Raw genomic sequence first — 18875 nt, forward strand, 5'->3', positions numbered from 1 at the left:
AATAACCTCTTAAAAATTAAACTAACATTTTATTCTATGTTTTGCTTTAAACATTCCTAATTTATGCATGGGAAATGGTTGGTGGCAGAGCTATAATATTTTATCTTGTGGTAAGTCTGAATATTCTGTGTAATTTTGGGTTTAATTTTTATTATGGTTTATTGGGTTCTTGGTATATTCATTAATGTCAAATTTATAACTCTGCTTAATGTGTACAGTCCCGTGGGGCTTATTGGTGTATAATGCATTTGAGAGAAGGGTTTCTGAATAAATATATCATAATTAATGTAATTTTATTAATCATTTTAGTCTAATATAATAATTGTTTTTGTCATAGTTTCATCTACCAAATATAACAGGATGATGCTTGATCCATTGACCAAAGCACGTCTACAATACTGGACCAGTACTTCGGAAACATTCCATTCAACCTTAGCTACAGCACCTAGACAATCTACATCATCTGCCCAACAGCCTTTGACAACCAGCGCATCACCTGAGAATTCTGATGGCACTGCCACTGCTACTGAACCACGTTTCCCATGCCCTAAGTGCCCCCGTAGCTATCGAAATCGAAATCACCTTTACCGTCATGTGCGATATGAGTGTGATCGCATTAAACAGTATCGTTGTGGCATTTGCTTTAAGGACTTTTATAGAAGAGATAACTTGAAAACACACATTAACTATAAACATCTGAATAAATTAAATCTTACTGCGGCCCCTCCATCCCCTGTTACTGGTGCTCCCACAAAAGAAGTTTAGTATATTAAACATCTGTATCTTGTTTTCAATACTTCCAGCGTCTAAATTTACTAGAACTATTTTTGCATACACATACACACAAACACATATATCTATGTGTGTATTTTTTGTTAGTTGAATTTAGGTATTGTTGGTATCTTAAAAGTTAATTTAAAATATGAAGTACTAAATTATGGTTATTTCATTTTTGAACTGGCACATTGATATTGCCCTATTGAATAATCTCTATTAATTAGTTTATTTGCAAATATATTGTATGTTATATATTCATATATTTTTTTTACTTCATTAAACTTGTCTAAATTTTATGTGAGCCTATATTTTAAAAATTTTCCTAAATATCATTTACCACCAACATCATAAATATTTTTTCAAAATTCAATTGCTATTATTATTGAAAGTTTCATCATTTTGTTTCAAAAAATGTTTATAGATGCAAAAATACAAATTCAAAATAAAATTCTTTTTAATTTATAGTTTTAGTTATGGTTGTATATAAATATTCCAGGTAAAATTATTTATTTCATTTTTTCATTATTGGAATTTTATAATTTTCGTATACATATATTTATACTTCTAAATATTATTATTACTAATATATATTTATTAATTTATAATCTTGATGTGCAATACATTTTCTCACTGACTGTAGGAATATTTGATGTACAGATATTTTGTTATAAAGTTTATATTTGCAAATCTTTAAAACAATTTACCATTACCTAATTGATGAGTCTTACATGAAGAAATAAGTTAGTAGTTTAAATTATTACTTAAACAAATAAAACGCGATCTGAAAGTGCAATAAGTTTGATTGTGATAGCTCGAGATGGCCTATGATATAATGTCAATCGTAGCAGGATAAAAAAAAAAATGTTTAAAAATAACTATTTAATATTTGTTTATGTAAAGAAAGTCGTTAGTATGTAAGTTATTAAAATTTATACTTAGTTATAAATCATTAGAAAAACAAACGTACCTACCAAAAAGAAAAAAAATGTTTAAATATTTATCTCGTCGGGTTGGCATATTGTTTTATTTTTGTTTTATTTTATTAAAATTTTTGAAAGGGTTTTAATTTTTGTTGTATAGGTACTTATTTATTTATTAATTTTATTAGTTAAATTTGCAAAGGAATATTATCCAGAATTATTTTTTAGGTGGTGGGAGGTTAGTAAATTTTTATTTTATTAGTCGTTTAAGGGTAACAATGGTGCAATTAAGTAATATAAATTTATTAAGTACATATTCAAAATAATAAAGTAGCTTCACACAATTAATTTTGATATAATTAAATTTATTTTATTTTTATCTTTTAATGTGGTGGGTCCAACAAATGTTAAGTACTTAATTTCAGATCATCAACAATTATTATTTGTTTATTTATCACATACCTACATGTAAATATATGTAACAATTTTTTCGTGCATATATTGGTGTTTGTGCAATATATAAAAAATGATTGTAACATAATTTAACATTTACTTGATGTTAAATTCAATTAATTTGGGTTATAATCTTTTGTTTTGTTTTAATTAAAATTTGTATTTTATTATGCATTAATTTGCAAAAAAAAATTATATTGTAAGAGCATATAACATAATTTAATCTAACTGTTGTGCAATAGTTATAAAATCAATATAATTAATTACTAAAGTTCATGCAGTAACTATTCACTGTTTATTGTAATACAGTCTTGTAATCAATTTATTGAGTATGGAACTCTAATAAAGCAACTATTTATGAATTATTGTGCTATCCTACCTTTAATTATCCTAATAGTTGTAATATTATATATATGCATACATATTATACTGTTAATAATTATTGTCTTTTGTTATATATTCAATTCAATTTCACATTTACTTATAAAATTGCAGTTAAAATAATATGAATGTATAAATCTAATTTATCTTAGACAAATTATAAGAAATTATGAAGTATGTAATAGTATATTAAAGGCAATTAAGAATTGATGTTAAATTCAAAGGTGATGTATAAAAATTATAAATCCAATTTCTGAATATATTTTAATATATTAGTTGGCTAGTGAAAAAAGGGAAATTAAAAAATAATATAAATGAATTCAAATATTCATAAATTATACACATTTTACAAATTAAATATGTACTGTTGAGTTTTTATTTTAATGATAACATAAATAAAAATATGCAACATTTTAAGTACTAGCCCTATACTTTATTCCATTTAAGAAAAAACCAGGCGGTAGATTTTTAGTTTATGCACAAGTTACTATGATGATGAATAGTAAAGCTGCCTAAAAGAACTGAAAAAGTCCTTTTTCATGTGTTAAAGAGCTATATTCATAAATAGAATAGAGTATAATCATATTCATTTTATTCTGCAATTTTTATGTTAAAGTAAAAGAGCATATAAAATTAAAATTATCAATACATAATTGTTAATATAAACATTTATTATTTCTAGTAGATTTGACCAGATCACATATATTATTGACAGACCAACATTATTTTATAATATATTATTTAAAAAATGTATTAAATTATTGAATCTTTGTGCACCCTGATTATACATTCATATTTTACAGGTTTTTGAGTGTGCATGTATTGCAGTTAGCTAGATTACATTTTTATGAGTAGATTATGAGCTATTATAATGAATAAATAATATATTTAATAATTATAGAGGGTGCTTCATATATAATGTGTTAAATTATGTAACATTATAATAATTTTGGTATACATTCATATTATTTATGCTATTATCTTGTGGCATTTTTGAATAAAGGTATTTTAACTTTTATATTAATGTATAAAAATTAAAATATATTATTGAAGAATAAGTGTTGATTATAAATATTTCAATACAATTATGGAAATAATTTAATCCTTGTGTAGCGCCCTCAAAGTGTCATACAGTGTTTTTGTAGAATTATTGATTTTGCACTTACTTAGGAATGATTTATTTCACTTATTTTTAATCTAAATGTGTTTTAATAATATTATCCTAATAAAGTGCAAAATTATTGTGTGTTTTTAAGCTTACATCCATGAAGTAGTTGTCGAGTTTTTTGATTGATTGCATCGTAAGTGAATGTAAAAAGAAAATTAACCACTTAATTTTTTTCGTGTATTTAAATTTTTATATTCTCATTTTATTTCAGACAATTATTGGAATTTACCTGACCCTCAACAATTGGTTCGTTCAGCATGCTACCATTGTGGTAAAACGTATCGTTTCAGAGCTACCCTTAATCGACATTTAAGATATGAGTGCGGTAAAGAACCAATGTTTGCTTGTCCTATGTGTCCTAAACGGTGCAGCCGTAAAAGTAATCTTCATCAACATATACGTATACGTCACAAATCTTCTGTTTCTGTTGAACCTGAATCACAGTCTGCATGAAAAATCCAATCATTAAATATTCTCTAGTCATTTTAATAAACAATAGCGTGCTCAAAATTATTTTACATATATATATAATTTATACACGCTCTTATTAGTCTTCCCAAATCATTTAAACTATTGTATAATTTATATATATTTTTATAGTGTGACAAAAATGTGTGCCAAAAATTAACATAATTAATAAAATGTTATTATTTATAACTAATAAGAATTAGATATGTATTTTTTTAAAAAAAATTGTATTAGAAATAGATTTTTTAAATCATTTTGGTTTTAATTGAAAGCATTAATATAGGTACATTGGTTAACTATTATGTTTTAAAATTATTTTATTAAAATATTTTAACTATTTCATATGTTTTTATTAATATAACGATCGGAAGTAGGTGTATTTTAATATTTCAAACGTGCAGCTTTTCTATTTATATTCTAAGTAAGCAGTAATTGGTTTTGTGATGAAATTCATTTTTATTAAATTAATTATTTATTTATTTTATGAAGCAGCTTTAAACTTCTTCTAGATGTGCTCTGGATACTTAATTAAAAAAAAAAAGGCAAATATGGTCAGTATAAAAAATGGAAAATTAAAATATTAGAAATCTTCACTTAAATGTTATAGTAACTTGATTAATTTGTCAATCAATTGGTTGACTTGATTAGGTTTTTAATTTTAATGATAAATGCAGTGTATTCTAATATATAATACAACATATCATTATAAATAACAATATACCATTATTTATACTCTAAAAAAAATAATTTTGGAGAAACTATACCTAACCTACCTTTCAGAATGGTAGGAACACTGTAGTTTGTCATTATTCGGGTGTGCACCAACAGCAGCCTACTAGATTGCACATACACAATGTCATCGTGATATTTTTCAAACTTATTTGGAATAGAGTTGTGTGAACTAAGATAGAACTGCATAATAGCTTAGCTATTTTACCTATTTTGGAATTCAAAAATTAATTAACAATTTTAAATTTTGATTTAGAAAGTTTCAATTGAATGAACAATTAAGAATGTTTTGCTTACTTTACAAATTATGCTTTAAAATGAAGAAATAAATTGAAATTGAAAGTAAATGTATCTGCTGAGTATGAAGGAAGTTGAAATATTAAGAGTATGTTATATACCCACATGTGCTGTTTTCATCTTACAAATGTGTAAATATCAAATTTTACGCTCAGCAGATCTAGTTTAGCTCTGTTAGTTTAAAAAATAGAATGAACCTAACCTCTTATAAAATTTAAAGGTAAGAGTATTATTTAAACAACCTCATAGGCTTTTTATTATATCATAATTTTGAAGCGAGTTATAAGTATTTTAAGATGTACAAAAAATTTAAGATTTAAAAATACTTATAACTCGGTTAATTCACTCTAGTTTTTAAATTAACGGAGATAAACGAGATCTACTGAGTGTACAATTTGGTATGATAAGCACTTCTAAGACAGGGACAATACATGCAGGTATGACATTCTCCTAAACATAATTCATAAATTGATATGGAATACTTAGATACTTCATATTAGCATTGATTATAAATACTTAATAAATATTATAGATCACTCATTGAGATACAAAACATGTTGTGCTGAATTTATTAGCAATCCTGGTGTTATCTAGAACTGACTTGGTTGCCAGGTTATAAGATATAACGAGTGATCCTTAGTATTTATAATCAATGATTTTATATACTTTATTGTTATGAATGCTATTCACTTGACTATATAAAAAAAAAAAAAAAACTATTTTGATTATGAGTGTGTAAGTGTGGTAAAATGTAAATATGTAGATAATTATTAAACATTTTTATTTTTAATATAACTTTTAATTGAAAATAAGTCTCAGATTAGAATAACCTCTAGCGATGATCTATTTTTGACTAATTTGGTCAGACTACATATATTGATTGATTTGGTTTTTGTCTGTAACTTTCAACAATCTGCTACAGCCAAATATTGCTTTACCATGTTCATTTTACCTATGTATAAGCTAGATGGTGATTAGGAAATAAAGTGATGGTCTTGAGAGCGCAGCACCCGTGTTTGTGAATCATATACATTGCTACCACCATCATGCGTAGAAGCCCGCTGCTTGGGGTTATTGTTTTAAGGGATGGAATATAGTCTTCTATATATTTTATGCATCTCATTTGAATTTTGTTTAACCATTTTTACACTATTATGTCTATTATATGAATCAAACTTAAAATATCAACCTTTTAACATAAAAAAAATAATTATAGATCAAAATATACCTTATTCTTTACTGTAAATAGTTGTTAATGCAATTTCCTTTGTTAATTTAATATTGAATATTAATTATATTCCGAATTATCCTGTATATTTTTAAGAATGGATATGCTATACATTCTAAATAGAATGTAATAAGCTATTAAAAAATTGATTCATAAATTATTGATCCTCTTGTATAACTATATAACTATAAGTTTGATACATTATTGCTAAAATTATATTTCTCAGTGTAAATGATGTATTACATATTTCCATGAATCAATATTAAACAAATATTAGTTTCTCGCCTAAAATATTTATTGAGTTTTTAACAAATTATTATTTGTGTATATATTATTGTTCACTCTACATTCACTCACAATTCATTTTAATTTTTAAACTAATGGAGCTAAATGTCTTCTACTGAGAGTAAAATTTGGTATGTTACGCACTTGTAAGATGGCGACAACACTTACGGGTATCATACTATCATGTCCTCTTAATGACAAATAGTATAATTTTGAGTATAATTAATAATGTTCTAATAACTCACAAAATTATAAATGAAATGAGGTTATTTTGTACAAACCTGTTTATCGTGTGGTCATATTTTTAATACATATTGCTTGATTATAATTTTGAAAAAAATTCATATTCAATTTTATTATATTCATAATAGGTATAATAATTAATACAGATTTTTGTGGTATTTATATTTCATTTAGTAATAATTTATTTCAAATAAATTATATATATATATATATATATATATATATATATATATATATTTATATTTGTTCATACTAAAAATTAAGAGCCTTTTAAAAATGTATATCTAAAAATATCAAACTTAATAAAAAATAATAACAGCAATTAATAATTTAAAAATTGTTTGATTCAGATCAATAAATAGGGAAAAAAGTTGCAAGTTATTGTTTCATCTAACAAAATTTGCTGCTTTGTCTTATATTTTATATTAATATCAAAACAATATAAGTTAACAACATTTTAAAATATATATATTTAATTGCCTTAATGATTTTTTTATTACAAGTATCATATGGATACGAATTTATATGATAAGTAACCAAATTATGTTGAAATGCACAAAGGTATGATCAATATAAAAAAATTGGATTATACATTTTAAATTGGGAAAATTATTTATTTTAGTATTAATTACTAAGCACAGAACAGCATTGGCAATTTATAGTACTTAAATAATTTTTTTTAATTCAAATAACTTTAACTTTATATCTAGACATAATTTTTACTAATCGTGGTTAATGTTTAAATTTTTAAGTAGATGTTCAAATGTTCAATACTCATGTAATATGTAACATTATCTTCATGACAACATTAAACTTATCATTAATTAATCATTAGATTCATAATTTTAAAAAGATGTGGCGCAATTCAATATATTATTTTTATGTTAAAATTTTATTTTATCCGGTTTAAAGTTAATTAATTTGTATGTTAAATGATTGTGTATATATTTGTGTTAGTTATGTTATGTTTCCATCAAGATTTGCATGTTATTTAATTACTAGTAATATTTTATTTTAAAGAATAATCCATCAATGTTTAATTCATTCATCTAATATGTAGTTTGTATTTTTAGGGACTATTGTGAAACGGTTCTTAAATGCAGGTTTTGTTGTAAGTTCATCCAGTATGTCATCTGTTGATCAAAAGTCTTCAAAATTTAAATGTGATAAATGTGTTAAAAGTTATCGTTACAAACATGGTTTATGGAGACACATTCAATATGAATGTGGAAAGGAACCACAATTTCAATGTTTATTTTGCCCAAAAATGTGTAAGATTAAGACTAATCTTACACAGCATATGCGTCTTAGACATTATCAACTTATGAACACTTTGTACCAATCACAGTACTATACTTAGTATTATATCATTATTTTTTATCAATTACATCATTATTATTTAAAAAAAAATTAAAAATGAATATCTAATTACAGTATTTATGTTAAAAAAAAAATGTTATTTGTGTAGTTAATTAGCAAACTTAATATTTATAAAATTAATCATTTACCAATAAATTGGAAAATAAATATATAAATAATATAATAAAAATCTAATACTTTGAATTTCATTCTAACATAAATGTTATATTATTTTGTTTTTTGAAGTTGAGTCTTAAATTATTACATATAATATATATTTTTATAACAATGTAATGGAAAATAAATAATTATTTAAAAAACTTAATGGCTTAAAGTGTCAACTAATAATTACCATTGAAAACTAATAGATTTATACATATAATGAAAACAAAATGAAAAATATTTACAAAATACAAATTAATAATTATCTTTATCAGTTAAGTATTGTTATGAAATTTAAAGGTGTACATTTCTTTTTTTTAAATAATACATTTCATCGACATTCTTTTAGACTTGTGGTACATTTTTATTGCCTATCTCTTATTATTTTTTTCTTTCAATTCCTAACAAAAATATTACAGTATATAAATAACTGAGTGTAAAAATATTATGATTAAATGTTATTTATTTGATATATATATATTTATGTTATTAATTTTCACTATATGATTAATTCTTTGTTTATTGTTATCAACCATCATTCATAGAAAATATAGACTGTAAAATATAGTATTATTTAATAAATACAAATTTATAATTATAAAAACTAAGTATAAAAAATAATAAAATGATTCTTTTCATATTTTGTATAGTTACACAAATTAAATACATAACATAACAGTTATTTTCAATGCGGTGTTAGGTAAAGTAATATATTTACAGATATGTTTGCTAAATTTGATAACTGTTTATATTTTAGGTGTAAATAAACTTATCATTAAAATATTTTTTTGTAGAAGTTATACCAAATAGTCTTACCAAATTTTTGTTATAAATTTAAAGATAAATTTTTCACAGAATTTTTAACATTTTCCATGATTAATGGTTTAATTCTTTGTTATCAGCTATGGAGTGACATTAAGCACATTTAAAATCTTATTTAAATAAATTATTAATAATTTTTGTTTAATTCTGTAAAAATTATATATTTTCATTTATATCTTGTATTTTAACTCATTATACATATATATATTATACAATATATACTCTATTCAACTTAAGAGTATACTGAGTGGCAGACAAAAACATGTCGTGTTAGTACATGATATCCTCACTACCTTTTATCGGTACCACAACCAGTCATGTAATGTATGCACAATCATGTATACTCTTAAGTTAAATAAAGAATACAATTATCAAATGTATCTAATACACTATACAATTTAATTTGTGTTGCAAATGCTGTTTTTTGAGTTTTTAATCTTTCAAGTAAAACTATACTTGTTTCAACGAACGATAGAATGTTAGATAAATTTACTAAAACATATTATATCAATGAGATTATTTTTAGTGTTTCATATAATATGTTTCCAATTGGTAGCTTATTAATGTACAGTCTTATACTCGTTGAATTATAAAGGTTATTATAAGAATGGTTTACAAAAAGTATGATTAACATTCTATAAAACTATTGTAATATTTTATCTGAATATTTTTTAATACCTTACATTTAGCTTTAAACAATCCATTAAGGTCTAGTTATTATTTTTATATTGTAATTAGTTAAATTATTACAATTTGCTTTTCTATCATCAAAAAACACCTTACTACCATTTTTAAGTTCATACTTAAGTTATTACTTAACAAATTAATTTTTTTAGGTAATTTTTCCAAAACAAAGAATCATATGTGTATTCATTGTGGCAAAGCTTATGTATATTCTCATGATCTAAAACGACATCAACGCATTGAATGTGGCAATAAAGAGCCATTGTTTCAATGTCCTATGTGCCCAAAGAAATGTCGCTACAAATTTGCATTGCAATCACACATCGCCAATAGACATCGTCTGATTTTACCTTAGAAATTTGTTATTCAATTAAATTTACCTAACTCATTTTAAATAACTAAACATTTTTTATTTTATTGTTTAACTATTATCTATTTATGTGCTTTTATTGATGTATTATCTTGTACTACATGTGCAATAGATGAATAATAAAAAAAAGTCTGGAATATATTTTTGAGGACTAATAGTTCTATTTATTTCAGTAACTTATTATGTTTTGTATGGTATTATTTGGTATTTTTATTACTAATTATTATTTATAAATAATATTGTGTTATTAAGGATTCATGCACAAGAATACATTTTGTTTTCTTCTTAATCTATGTGTAATGTAGATATAACTCATTAATTTATGATTGTTTTGTTTCGGATTTTGAGTTATTTTAGATAAAAATTACAAAAATTATAAAGAATAATACTTTGCGAGATTTGGCTAATCAGTTTTATATTTTTACCTAGTATTTAATTTTACATGAAATATTTTTGAGAAATATTTAGTTAAAATAAAATGTCAAAGCTTGCTAAATATTATTTTATAACATTTCTGTACAGGCTATTTTGTATTAAGATTACTCAAAAGCCAAAATAATAATTGTTTTTAACTAATTTGGTCTTATGTTGCGTATGGGTCAAAAACAGAAACTAATAGTGTGCTGACATCTCTTAATGGCATTGTATAGTTAATGAACATTGTATTTTATTATAGGTGTTTTATTTTTACTGTTATTATAATATTGAATATAATTTATTTGTAGTCCTGATTTTAAATCATATAAATTTAAATTGCTATAAAAACTTAAACATATCTTTGATTTTGTTATTATTGCTGGTTTTTTAAATTTGTTTAAAGTTTATTTTGACTGAAAAACCTTTAAACTATATAAGTTATAAGTTATAGGTTATAATTATAAAAAATACAGAAATGTTATAAGGGAGACATAAATAGTGGAATTCTACCAGAATCTAAGACTCTAAAATACTATTAAGAAGATGTGATAGCCGCATGTGTTGTCTCTGTTTTACAAGTGCGTAACATAGCAAACTTTATACTCAGCAAATCACCTTTAGCTCAGTTAGTTTAAAGATTACAGTGAATTGACTTCTTATAAAATTTAAAGGTAAGAATATTATTTAGACGAACTCATAGACTTTTTACTATACTTTAATTTTGAAGCAAGATAAAGTATTCTAAGATGTGCAAAAAATTTACAATTTTAAAATACTTATAACTCGCTTCAACATTTAAATATAATAAAAATCCCATGAAGCCATCTAAATAATATTCTTACCTTTAAAATTTTATAAGAGGTTAATTAATTCACTCTAATTTTTAAGCTAACTGAGCTAAACGTGATCTGCTTAGCGTACAATTTGCCGTGTTATGCACTTGTTAGATAAAGACAACATATGCGGGTATCACTTCCTCTTAATGTTTTTAAAAATATATTATTACATAATTTCAAATCTTTTTTAAATGCCAACATGCATTTTAAACTCCTAATTCAAAAGCAAAATATTTTTTGGAAAACATTGATGCATACATATGTATTACATATAAATTTAATTTTGAACAAGTAGGGAATGTGTCAATTATTTTAAGTTATGATGTGTGGAATGGAGTAGTTCAGATGTATTCTGAAAAACGTTGGTCCACTACTCTGCTCTTTTAAACTTTAAATACTTATAGCTATAAAACTATTTTCCCGAAATTTTGATTTTATATTTATAATACTCTAATTAAAATTCTGCTTTAAGTATGAAATTAAAAATAATATATGTAAATAACTGTAACTAATGGCCTTTGTTGCTGATGTTTATAACAACAATAAAAAATAAAAAATAAAATATGTTGTAAAAAGTTTAAAAAATAGTCGTGATAAAAAAATATTTAAAACATTGTTTAGTAACTTAAAATTATGTAAACATTATATTTTCAAAAATGTTGATTTTCTGAAATAATGAGTCTTATAATTAAATGGATCACACTGACATCACATTTATGTGTATTTATAGAAAAAGTTTTTTTATTTTTTTAAATATGAAACATGTTTAAAGATAGAGAATGCTTATTAAATTTGGTTGATATTAATATATGCTTAAAATTTTTTCAAAAATTAGTGATTTGTGTTTTCTAGTTATGTGCGATTTTATTGTGTTACAGTTGATCCATTTACAAGCAATAATAAGTTATACAAATGTAAGAAATGTGAACGTTTGTATCAGACAAAAAGTAGTTTAAAAAGTCATGTAGAAGTTATATGTGGTAAGCCACCTCAATTCAAGTGTGACATTTGCAACCATAGAACATTTAAACAGAAGGGAAATTATAAACTACATTTATTGCGTGTTCATAATATCATGAAGTTTAAGAACTTATAAAATTGTTGAGTATTATTTTAACATAATTTTTAAAAACTATTGTAATATAAAGTAACTAAGTATATGTATTATAAAATACCTATTATATTAGGAAAAGTGAATTTTAAGAAACTGGAAATAGTATTCTAATTTGTTATTAGGTATATTATTTTCAAATAAGACATTGATTTTGATTTTTTGATTTTTTGATTTTTCTATTTATTATTATAGTATTATTATTTACAATGACTGATTTTTTGTCCAATATAGTATAAAAGCAATTGAAAAATATAGATCTTTTTCTTAGCTTTATTTGAAATATTTTTAATATTTGGGTGAATATTAGAAGACTTTGAAAAGATAAATACATTATTTGTGTTTTCTTGTTGGTTGATTTATTTATTTAAATTTTTAGGCAAGATTAAATTCATTTATAAATAATTTATTATTATATATACATAAGATTCCAATATCCAAATAACTTTGAAAGAACACAGATAATATTCTTATGTTAAATTATAATAGATCAATTTACTATAATAGTAATAATAATTTATTTATTGTAACAAATGTCCATGAGTTTTTTTTACATATGAACAGTATGAAATTATGCATATTAAAGTAGTTGTTTTAACATTAGATGGCATAAGTGCTGTAGATTCCAAAATATTGATTAATAAAACTTTATAAAATTACAGACATTTTAGGCCTTATTTCAGCACTATTATCATTTAAATTATGCATTGTTCTAATAAAGGGATTATTTGATTAAAAGCTTAAACAGAGAGTTTGGATGTGAAGTCTTGGAGAATCTAATATTTGTGAGTTGAACTTTAGGGCTTATATGTTTAAGATTTATAAAACTGTATCGATTATTCTTCATGAACATTTACTATGTTACCCAAGGTAACAAATATAGGTAACAATTGTTATCTTAATTCCACATTGTCTTTATACCTAAGGATTATATGATTTCAAGCATAATTTGTCTTGTTAACCATTTAAAATATGCTTGAAAAGCATTTTGCTTGTTGAAATTATTTGAAATACATTTGTATATCTACTCATTAGAGTCAATAATGTTATGTTCTAGTATTGCCGTGTTCAAGAAAATATGTATGTCCTACTTCAAATTGCAACAGATCTTATTCAAACAAGTCAAGTGTTAGGCAACATCTTCGGTTTGAGTGTCAAAAGAATCCACAGTTCTACTGTTACGTGTGTTTTAAAAAATTTTTTCGGAAAACTAGTCTTAAGTCTCATATGGGTATAATACATAAACTTTTAGATGTATGAAACATTAGTAATGTTACTACTATACAGTAATAAATCATGTGCTGAAAAAGTTTTCTCATTATAAATAACATTCAACGTGTACTTAAATAGTAGAGTAAAATCAATTGTAGTTATTATTCCGAGTTGTGTTATTTAACTCCTTCATAATATCCAATATCCAAAATACTTACTTTGGTAACAGTTCTTGTTTTATTTCAGAAAAAAGACATCAATGTCTAACATGTGGCCGTATGTATACGTATCACAGAGGGCTAGTGAGGCATATGACATATGAATGTGGTGTTGATTCCAAATTCCAGTGTGCCATGTGTGGACGGCCATTTAAACGAAAAGAAAATATGAAATCTCACATGATAAATATTCACAAGTTATCTTGTTAAAATGTTTTGATCTCCAAAAAATATTATCGTTTTTTAGGGCTAGTTTTGGTATTTTATCATTTTGTACTCATGGTTATACAAAATATGATATAAATAAATAAATATAACCAATATTTTTTTTTGCAAAAAGTTTTGTGACACAAAATTAAGGTCTATTACATTTTATAAATAAAAAATCAGGAATCTATATAAATAAAATGATAAATATTATAGTACTTACTATTATTATGGTATATTATGTACAAATGTACAATAAGTATATGTATTCTGGTCAATTTATTTCCAGTAAATTTATCTTTATATGATTGATCTTCAACAAATAAGAAATTACTTTTTGTTTAAAAAATATTTAGCAACATTATTGAACGGTTTATAAACATTGTAGAATTTTATAATAAAAAAATATAATACAAATATGATATAAACATACATTTCTTTTATAGGGTCCTAGAAATAATATTTATATTTTGTATTGATTTATTCTGTGAATAAATGCTTAAAGATTGGTTTTTGTTTTTAATTAGGCCTAAACATTTTACCCACCATATTTGGGCACCTAATTTAGTAATTGTGTGCTTATTTAATTTAAACTGTCAAAAAAAAATTTGAATTCCGATAGATTAGATTTTTGTTGAAATCATATATTGTGTGTATGTCTTATAATGAGTCAAAAACCATTAAAATTTATACAATTTACAGCAAAAAAATATTTTTAAATTATTACTATTTATTGGTGATAAACTGGCTGATATACATAAATAATTATAATTTATAATTGAATACTGAGAAGATATTCTTAATACTTTTCTGGATATCAAAAAGGAAGGGAAATTAGTCAATTTATAATATATTGTGTGTTATTTTTGCATTGTGACTGATATTTTAAAGTAAATAATAGTATATTATTAATAATAAGATATATAGTGAAAACTTGGTTACTAGTTAAGAATCATAAAAAATCAAAAAATATAAATATAAATATTATTTGAAAATAATAATCAAAACTATTGTATATCATAAATTATTGTCAGGAGAACTACTATTATTTATTTTTGAAGATTTCTAAATAAATTTATTTTTGCAGATCACTGATAACACATAAAATTGAAGAAATTCTAATATTACCTTCAGAAATACTGTATTATCATATTATAGTATTGAAATGTTCAATATAAATATTTTTAAATATCATAATTTAGCTACGAATTTTTGTAATAGAATTTAATGATTGTCGAAATAAGCACGAGAAAGTGTTGGATATATTTTAGCTTAAAAATTAAAGCTTGTCTCATGAAGTGGAAAAATTAATTTGTATGCCTTGCCATCCAAATAGTGCACCTGCTTTTAAAACATACTGCTTTAATATATCCTAACACATCAGTAATATTAATATTAATATACCAAAACATAATTAATGATAACTATCTACTGTATATTTGTGAAGAAAAAATTGGCAATGCGAAAGATGAAATAAAAATTTTATACAATATGATTAGATTTTAAAATTGTTATCAAAAGTAACAAACTAAAGTAAGGAACTAATAACTTTTAATATACTATTTCTTTAAATATTGAGACTCCAAATCTAATAATTTTTGACAATATAGTTTTATCAAAACCAATATTATTAGAAATACAATGATAAACTAACAAATTTAAATTAGTTAAAATTGACTTAAAATATAAAAGTGACATTTTGATTGAAAATTAATAATTCAACAAATATATAAAAATATGAATTCATTTTTTCATTCATTCAAAATTAAGCAATCTCCAAATTACTTATAATACACAAATTAATTTTAAAGAAAATGTAAATTATCATTTTAATTCTACACATATAAATAATATAAGCTGTTTTAGAAAAATATAATATAAAATTATATACATTAAGAATATAGCATAGTATGCAGTTAATTAAAAAAATTAATTTGAATATTATTTGTTATAATAATGAAAAAAAACACCATGGAATCTTTTTGTTTTGATCAGTGCATAGTAGTATATTATTAGAAACTTGAACACATCAATGAATGCTAAGTTAAATGTTTATCAAATTTCCATTCAAAAATATAGTTTATTGAACTTCTTCACAAATGTGTGATTAGATTTGTTTTAATTATAAACATTTTATTTTGATATTTTATTGTGGAGAAATTATATTTATTATGATTGTACATCATTTTGTTTTAACACTTGTATTTTAAATTTTTTTGGTGGCGGAACAGGTACAAGTTTATATATTTAATTTATATGAGTAAATGCCTGTATTTTCATTATTATTATATTACAGTCTTATCTATTAACTAAATTAATGTTTTTCAGAGGCCAAATTTGCTGTCATGAGTCATGATGGATTTTTTAAATGCCCTCGAGATAATTGTGGTAAAAGATATAAATACAAGCCAGGATTGTACAGACATTTAAGATATGAGTGTCAAAAAACTAGACAATTTTTTTGTTACATATGTTTGAAAAGGTTTTATCAAAAGGTCCATTTACAATCACATATGGTTGCAAGACATCTCAGCTCTGATTTTAGTATTACATTGTAATTATTATCAAAACATAAATTTATGATTGTTAAAAAGCTTATACCAAAATTATATATTATTTGTTGATCATTTTTAGTTTATTATTGGGACATTTTTGGGTTATTGTGTTGGATATGTAATTGAAATATTTTTAAAAATTTTTTTTTTTATTTATTCTTATGTTTGTTTTTTACTTTTGCAAAGTTTAATTATTATGTTATTTTAATAGTATAAAATGTTCATATAATTTTGATTATAAGACGCACAATATAATATGATTTATACTATTTATTTATCTATTTTTATTTATAATATTTACATTGCCATCTAAGGGCATTTTTGGTTATTATACTCTTATTTTTAGTTTTGTAATTTTTTAACTGATGTTTGACATTAATCACTTAACAGTTGAATTAATGCAAGTTAAATTTACTGTAGTAGTCACATATGACACACTGTAGGATTTAATTAAATTGTGTGAATTTATTTATTAGTATTGTCATGTTTTGGATGTAGATAGTTTCTGGTAATGAACAACATTTAGTTCTTGGTGTTTTGTTTGTGACTTGTAGTTTTTGTTTACAGTTAATTGTCTTCATAATCCATATTTTTGTACGATTTGTGGCAAGCGGTATAAACATATGGCGAGTTTACGATCACATGTAAGATTTGAGTGTGGAAAAGAACCTCAATTCTCTTGTGCTATGTGTTCAAGAAAGTTTTCAATCAAAAGTAATTGCAGGCGACATGAAGTGTTAGTTCATAATTATAGCCTTTCTTTGAATTCGACTGATAAGTAATTAAAAAAATAAAAACCAATGGATACAAAACAAAATATAAAACATGTATCTAATATAAAAATGCAATGTTAGCATTTAAATTTCTTTGGAAATATTTTATTGGAATTTAAGAAGGGTGGTATAGACCTATTTGTTTTTTTCATTGATCCAAATTGTCAATTAAGTGTTAAGATTTCATGAGAAAGTTAAAATTGTTTATGTTTTTCAATAATATAAAGTGTATTTTATTGGTATTCAGAAAAATACATGTTTGGTGATACAATTTTTCTGTGTAGAATTTGTTGAAATATGATATAAAATGTTTTTACATTAAAAATGTTTAAGTTACATTGATTCACTGTGGTTTTATATATTGAATTTATTCAGTCATGTATTGATGCTTATTTAAAATTTAAAAATTAAATTAAATAAGTTATTATTATACATGGATAATAATTAGGAAAAATTATTAATTGAAAAAAAGGAAAACATATTTTTTATTATTTAAAAATACTTTTACATGTAAAGTATGAATACTATTATTGTTAATATAAAATATATGGTAAATAATATACTAAATTAATGAAAAATAAATATTTTTTATATGATTGAAAGTGATATCATCACATTATCATATTTTAATGTTGAATGTAACAATTATACTAGTTTGTACATTGTATTAGAAATATTGCCCATATAAATGTGTTCATAGACAAATTTTGTATGTGTTAACATCTTAATTTTAAATCCAGTATAATGTGTATAACAAACTATAACCCTAAGCATCTTATCAAAACTAGGAGCCTTATGAAAGTTATTCATTCATATCCTCTTATTTCTTAAACCAAAAGAATTAAATAGTTAAACTTTAAAAACCATTATGATTTAAAAATGATTATAGTGAAAAACCCATTAATGATGTTTGATTTATTTCTGTAATTGTGTAAAATATCCCTGTTTATATAAATAAATTAGTGGGTATTTTTCAATTAGTAGTTGGTTTTCATTTTTATTTTCAAGATCATACTGTATATATCTATAATACTACAATAATGAATTTTTTTATATTCTTATGTACATGAAATTAAAATAGTTACATAACTATATGTCAATATAATATGATAAGGTACATAGAATTTTTTATTTTGTAAAATTATTAGAAATTATACTTTTCTATTAACTTGTATTTGAATGTTATTCAAGGCAGGAATA

At 23.1% G+C, this 18875-nt stretch overlaps 1 protein-coding gene across 48 annotated transcripts in view; it reads left to right on the top strand.

Moving 5' to 3' along the window:
- LOC107162837 (uncharacterized) overlaps positions 1-18875 on the top strand; it is a 154858-nt gene that overhangs the window by 57869 nt on the left and 78114 nt on the right. The window contains exons 5-6 of one of the 48 annotated variants that reach the window (XM_089228827.1): positions 12478-12579; positions 13768-14086. The exons of 37 other annotated variants lie outside the window; for them this stretch is intronic. In XM_089228827.1, coding sequence (XP_089084953.1) covers positions 12478-12579; positions 13768-13970 — 305 coding nt within the window. In that variant the 3' untranslated portion in view covers positions 13971-14086. Of the gene's footprint in view, positions 1-337; positions 3290-3910; positions 4190-8022; positions 8325-10128; positions 10488-12477; positions 12700-13767; positions 14087-14168; positions 14366-16675; positions 17176-17469; positions 17700-18875 lie in introns of those variants that run through there. 10 more of the 48 variants (XM_089228842.1, XM_089228853.1, XM_089228844.1 and 7 more) reach the window with 10 other exon arrangements.

The sequence above is a fragment of the Diuraphis noxia genome, unplaced genomic scaffold, assembly GCF_037042655.1.
Source record: "Diuraphis noxia isolate RWA-SAM2 unplaced genomic scaffold, SU_Dnox_SAM2 contig0005, whole genome shotgun sequence".
Lineage (NCBI taxonomy): Eukaryota > Metazoa > Arthropoda > Insecta > Hemiptera > Aphididae > Diuraphis > Diuraphis noxia.